Source organism: Lagopus leucura, unplaced genomic scaffold (assembly GCF_019238085.1).
Source record: "Lagopus leucura isolate 7727_CA_CO unplaced genomic scaffold, USGS_WTPT01 Super-Scaffold_739, whole genome shotgun sequence".
NCBI classification, from domain to species: Eukaryota; Metazoa; Chordata; class Aves; order Galliformes; family Phasianidae; genus Lagopus; species Lagopus leucura.
In genome coordinates, this window is record NW_024962255.1 from 8823481 (window position 1) to 8830136 (window position 6656).

Genomic DNA, 6656 nt, shown 5'->3' on the forward strand with positions numbered 1-6656 from the left:
CGTTCTGCTCATCTGAAATGAATTTTGGTGTTAAAGGTGCATAGATAGATGCAAGTATGAAGAAAAGTATTAATCTAGAACTAGTTTTAATTTCTAGAAAATGTGAACTAAACTCTGGGCAGTAAATTGGAGAAATGGAGTAAAAAGCATAGGGTTTGTTTCTTGGGAGCGAGCAGAAGGAACAAGAAGGCTGAGGGAAGAAGCAAAATTATTTCATATTGATAAAGTTTGTGTAGAGTTGAGTGAAGAATGTAGCGCTCTTACTCTCAATGTCTCTTCTGGCATTAAAGACACGTCACTAAAAGCATCATCAAGAAGAACAGTTACACAATGTTTCCAAAGTGAGAAATAACATGAGGCTCAGAATTATTTCCTCATTTTGATGACTGCTTTGAATTTGTCCTGAGTTGAATCTTTTACATTAATCCCAAATTGCAGTAGCTAAGAATTCTTCTAAGGAAACATGAAACTTCATGTCTTCTGCTCAGAAATGTCAGCAAATCTGTTTGTTTACAGGGAGTCCTCTGCAAATGGAAAAACAATATAAACTTCTAATGGGAGTGGCAATGAGGAGGGAGGAGAAAAGTAAACTTGGGCAGCTGGAAACCTTCTGGCTTGTTCTTTGCTGTGAGATAGTAAAACAAACAGTGAAGGAAGGAGTAACCAAGTAAAATGCAATGTAGATTATGAAATGTATAAAGTGGTTTATCTCTAAGAAGTTTGCCTTTTTTTTTTTTTATGCTTAATTTTACTTAAGTACACAGCAATTCTGTAGTTTATAATAAGAATGGTGGATAGTAGGTGCTCCATTTAGTGGCGCTCCATTTAGAGGCTTTTAAAGTGGGTGTCTTTCAGCATAATCTGTTGTGAATTATGAGAATATGAAAGGGTTATTCTTGTCCAGCTGCTTGGTCCTGGCATCTGTGTTAGTCAACACATTATTAATGACTGGAAAAATATAGGATGTACATGAAATAAAATATAAACTGGAAACAAAAAGATGGATTTTCGTCTATTTTGATGTTAGTGTGTTTTCTTAGAACAGCATTCAAGCAGCAGTATTGCAAAAGGTCTTAAGTACTTCTACATGAGGAATGAGATTTTTGTGGTTCATTGTAGAGAAGAACATGGCAGCTAAGTGATGGTTTGACATTTATTGGACTACTGCATTACATGCCTATGGAACTAAATGGCTTGTTACTTACAGATGGCAGGATGTGCTGCCCCTGGGAGGACGCTAGATATTTTGTTTTTGAAACAGATGCAAGAATGACATCTTTTAAATGAATGAAGGATGTGTGTTAAAGATGAAACTTATGGCTTTCTTAGAAATGTAAAAGTTACAGCTACTTTTTAAGTTTTTATGTAACTGCTTTTTTAAAGGTTTTCCACTGGAAAAAAATCCTGCAGATGATAAAACAGATGAAGAGGTAGAAGGAACACATTCAGAGGATGAAATGTTTGCTCAGAGAGGCCTTCGAAGAACTCAGAGTATGAAATCTGTGAAAACTATTAAAGGACGTAAAGAGGCAAGGATAATTTTACTTGAGGGTACTTTTAGCAGTATAGCCTGGCAATTTTCATAATGTGGGAACTGAATTATTTTCTTTTTTCTTAAACTTAGAGGGGGTATCAACAATAACTGTTAAATGAACAAAGAACTAATGGGTCATATCTAGGCTTGGAGTTTTGTATTTTGGGATGCTTAATGAAATTATGTTAATTAATGAAATTAACTACATGTAGATGCAGGAATGAGGAGATGAAATTGACTCTATGCTTGTAGTATTAAGGGCTGGTCAATCCCAAATTCCAGAAATGGCTTTCTTTGGATGGGATGTAAATAATGGTGTTGTCACCTGCTTTGGAGTGTCTTCATTGACCATATTTAAGCATCTGCTGTTTAATAGATTGAAGATAATTCAGGTTTTTTAGTTTCCATAAACATACGACCTGCTGTGACTCTTGTAACCCTGAGGAGAAGATTGTGTGTGGGATTCAAAGTGCTTTGTATTTGCAAGTGTTACAAACCTAAAGAATAATGTTTCAGAATAAATTCTTATGGAATATCATAAAATCTTTTGGATAATTCTGGGAAAACAGCTGAGATTTAACCCTCATGCCCAGTTTTGTTGAAGATCCATGTCATTCAGTTGTAGGCAGAGGATCCTTCTGAATCTGTAGAGTGCCTAAAAGACACTTAGAGATATTAGTACATAGGAGTAGCGGAGAGGTTAATATTTCTGCCTGGTGTGATCTTACCTCTTTTAAGTTCTACTTTCTTTTTCCTCCTCAGATACGATACGGATCACTGAAATACAGAGTAAAGAAGAGACCCAATGTGTACTTTTAAGTTTATTGCACAATGCCTGTGAGACAAACTGCTGTATTATAACAACTTGAATTCAATACTTCAAGTGTTAAAGATCTGTGTATGATTCATATAAATCTATTCATACAGTATATGAATAGATGTAGTAGGACTTGGTTTTATGAGCCTAAATGATTGGGTAGTGTATTACTCTGCTTTTCTGTAATTGCTTCTTGTTAGACTTAAATCTGGGGAAGCTATAGGATAAATTTCAATGCTTCGTAAATGAGGATTAAATGAGTAACAGGAAACAGCCTGACTTTTCCAGAGGTATTGAGCAGACTGAAATAATTACAAGTCCAAAGAAATTAGCAAAAGCTGTGTTAGGAGCTTGTGAAAGTCAAACCTGTAGTATCCTCTAGTTTACATGGAAAAAATAGGTATACTTGAAATATTTTTCTGAACTACAGTTCCTGAAAAGGCCTTCGTGTAATTTAAAAATGTACATTTTAAGGAACAGTGGATGAAAGTGAGGAAGAAAAGGCAAAGATATAGTATATGCTTAAGTTCATCTTTTCACCATGTATTTCCAAGCTTAACAAACTTATATAATAGTAATAGGTGCAAAATGGGGGTACGTTTAGCACTTTATGCAAAACTGTGTAGTTTTGCACACTTACTGAATTACAGCTGCACATGTAATTTTAGTTAATTCTTAGGCAGGTTAGATTTATATAGTAGGCTTTTTATAACTCACATTGATTGCTTAGGTACACTTAGGATGCTGTAGATAATTGCAGCTAACACTTAACGATATTATCAGGTGCCTTTCTGTGTCTTACAGGGCTGTGGTATTATCTGCTTTTTGTTTGTTTCACTCTTTTTTTCTTCCTTCCCCCTTCAACTAGAGAGATGCAACAAGATTTAACTCAGTTTTTGGTTAAAATTGTGGTAAGTGAAACTTGTAACAATTCTGGTGACAGACCTCAGGGATCTGAGCAGCCCATCAACTGCGCAGGATAAGTCGTGCTGAAGTGGCAGCATGTATGATAGATCATTCAGGCCCTGGTTTGGTTTTGCTCTGCGTACCTATAAGAATATATATATATTTAGAACATGTACATGTGTATATTTCTCATGGTGTGTAGATTCTAGAATTGGCTATGTAGTTTTTTATTGCTAAAATTATTACTAAAATACTGACTTACAAATAGCTTTTTCTAAAAATCTAGCATATTGAATCAGCCTTGTCATAACCTAATGTCCATGATATAACTATTTGCACAGAGATTAATTTTGGAATGCCATACTTGTCAAAGTGACCTCTCGACATCCCCTTCAATGCTGTTTTCTGTAATTCTGAGAAGGAGGCTGATTTTAGTTTTCTATCTGACTCTTTCTAGTGTGGCTATGGGGAGGACGAACCCTCTTTTGTAGATAGTATTTTTTATTATGTGGCATGGGTAGACATAGGATTAATTTTCTTTAAGGGAAAATGACGTGTTATCCCTCCTATCCTTGATGCTCAGACTCCGATCCTTAGACTTGCCCCCAGATTTGACAGTAATCTGCAAGTTTACTGCAATGCTTTTAAACACCTGCTGCAGTTTTTCTTCACACTGCTACAGCCATAGCAGTCTCGCTGCTGGTGGACACCTAATAGCCTGTTAATACAGACTGCCTTTTGTCTTCTCTATAGTCTTCTGTAGACTGCTTTGGGCCAGGGTTTGAGTTATGTGGATAAAAATGCAGCTGGTCTGTATTGGCATTGTGTTATTCACTTGATATTATTGTACTTTATAAGCCAAGTGCAGAGCCTTGGACAGATGTAACAATATTGTTGGCACAGTGCTTTTAGCGTCCTCCAAGAAAGTTAAATGCCTTTAGCAAGAAGCTGCAACACTCCGTACATCATCAAAAGGCCAAAGCTTTTTTTTCATCCACTTTTCTCAAGAATGTTGTTTCAAATAAGAAATGATTAGCAAGGTAGCATCCTGGGGTGGGGCTCATAGCTCATGTCCCATAAGTGCAGTTCTCATCTACTTCCTTGAATGTAGAAATCACCTAAGAAGGGAAGGGCTGCTTATGTATTAAGGTGTGTAAGGTGTTAGGAGAAACAGAGGCTTTTGTATTTGCATCTCACCTCTCCTTGAACATTAGGATAACCTGGGCATTGAGTAGAATGTACAAATCTTATTCTCCAGTTGAGCACTTGCTGCCACATCTTGCACTAGCTCCTAATTTTGATTGGTAACCAACAAAATTGCCATTGTTTTACTAATTAGAATCCTGTGTGAAAGAGCTGGGAAAGCCCTTCTGTCCTGGTTCCAAGGATAGAGGTTGTTTGAGTAGAAGGTTAGGCCTTAGCATGCTGGTGGTAATAAGTTGCATTATGCATTGTTATATATTTAGGGTTGTAACCTCTTGACAAATGCAGCTCGCTATTAGGTAGTGACAGACTGCACAAACCCTCCTGTTCCTGAAATACACATGGGACTAGCAAAGCCAGCAGTATTATTCATGTTGATTACTGTTTCCATATAAATATATTTATGTTCTCTCAGGCATCATCTTAAGTGATAAAACATCAGTGATTTCCTAGCTGTTCTTTTGGTCTAATGCCCTACTATAAAGCATTGGGTTCCACCTCCTCCAGCAGCTTGATTCTTCTCTTTGCATTCATCCTGGAACCACTTCCTGATATCTTCAAGTTGTTTTTCCTTCCTGTTCGTTGTCAGCTGATCTTTCACAGGGCTCAATGGCCTGATTAGCTTTCATCCAGATGATGCATATTTCTTGTTGAATTTAGTTGAGTTTGGTTTGGGAGTATCTTAAACTTTGTGGATTTTCAACCTTTTTTGTTTTGTTTTGCCTTGGTAACTGCAGAGGTCATCTGCTGAGATCTAGCCAGTAAAATTCTGGGAAGAAAGTTAAACATTTTTTCATTTTTGAATTGAAACTGTGTAATTGTTGTGAACAAAACCTTTCCTGAGAATTGACTGACTGCTACCAACAGAACTGCTAAAACAGGTGAAGAAAAGGTTACGAAGAGGTCAACGGTAGTTTAAAACAGAATATGTATTTCCTGCTCAATTATGTATTCTGGAAATGCTCCAAAACTTTATATCTGAACTGACTCAGACCTTTCAGCAAGAGCGTGCTGTACATATTCAAATACACCGTTTGAGACAAGGATTTACCTGATGGCCTCAGTTGCAAATACACAGTCTGGACTGTGATTACAAGGTAATTGCCAATATTTGCTAATGAATGCTAATTGCTTAGCTGTGTCAGAGTAACTGAATGCTATCCAACGTACTTTTTGCAGGCTATAATGAATTTTAAAATGAATACAAGATAATTTGGTTAAGCAGAATGGTGGAGTAAGGGCTAAATGCATTGAACACGCTGTTGATAACTAAAAAAGTGTTTTATTTTGGTGTTACTTTTATTAATGGGAAGTTGGTATTTTAAAGTATTTTTGTACAAAAATGTATGTGCACAAAGGCAATACTTTGATATTTTTCAAGAACTCATATTTTTAAATGCTACGGACCAGAGACTGTCAGACATTGAAACTGAAGTTAGTAGCTTTAAAAATGCAATGTAAGCTTTACTTTTTATATTGTAATAATAACTTTGCTGTCAATTTGTTTACATGTTTGTAGTAGGGAATGTTTCATTATGCATTGACTTACCTTGATGCTACCTTGAATAAACGCTGCTTTGAGCAGGATGCAGTGGCTATTTTATTGCCTACATGTGATGTAATGTGGGTAGACACATGTAATCCATGTTACATTGCATTTTATTGTTACAATTCCTGTTCTGAGTCAACGTATGAACACTAAAGAGCCTTCTAAAACTGCGTGATGACTAAACTGCCCTGCGGTCTTGCCATGGAGCCTGATGTCGGTTTGGTTTAGAGCCGGATTCACTGCACCCTGCTCAAGGTAACGGAAAATACAGTAGCCACATCTTTTCATGAGGTTCTGCTCAGGTAAAGTCAGAACAAGAAAACATTTCTCAAGAGAGTACGGATTCCTCGGGAAGGCTCTCTCGGTGTGCCGCACCGCTGCTCCCGCAGATGTCGGCTCTCCCGGCCGCAGGTGGCTGCGGTCAGTGGCTCTGCGCTGCCGGCCGTGTGCCACGCCTGCCGCCGCTCCGGGCGTGTGCCGCGGGCAGCTTGCGGTAAGCTGGGCGGACCGCCGTGAAGCACGCTGCTTATTCTAAAGCCGAGCTGAATGGAGGGACTGAGCAGCTCCCACGGCGAAACCTCCTTAGAGCCGTACTCGGTGAGCGCAAGCTCGTTGAGCGGCCTCGCGGGGCAGCGTCTGGCTCGCCG

The 6656-nt window shown here is 38.1% G+C and overlaps 1 protein-coding gene across 1 annotated transcript in view; it reads left to right on the plus strand.

Annotated features, from left to right (window-relative positions):
• Positions 1–6047, plus strand: part of REEP3 (receptor accessory protein 3) — a 37356-nt gene extending 31309 nt beyond the window's left edge. Inside the window, exons 7-8 of the mRNA XM_042863246.1 lie at positions 1384–1529; positions 2297–6047. Coding sequence (XP_042719180.1) covers positions 1384–1529; positions 2297–2353 — 203 coding nt within the window. The 3' untranslated portion in view covers positions 2354–6047. The remainder of the gene's footprint in view (positions 1–1383; positions 1530–2296) is intronic.
• Positions 6048–6656: the final 609 nt, after the last annotated feature.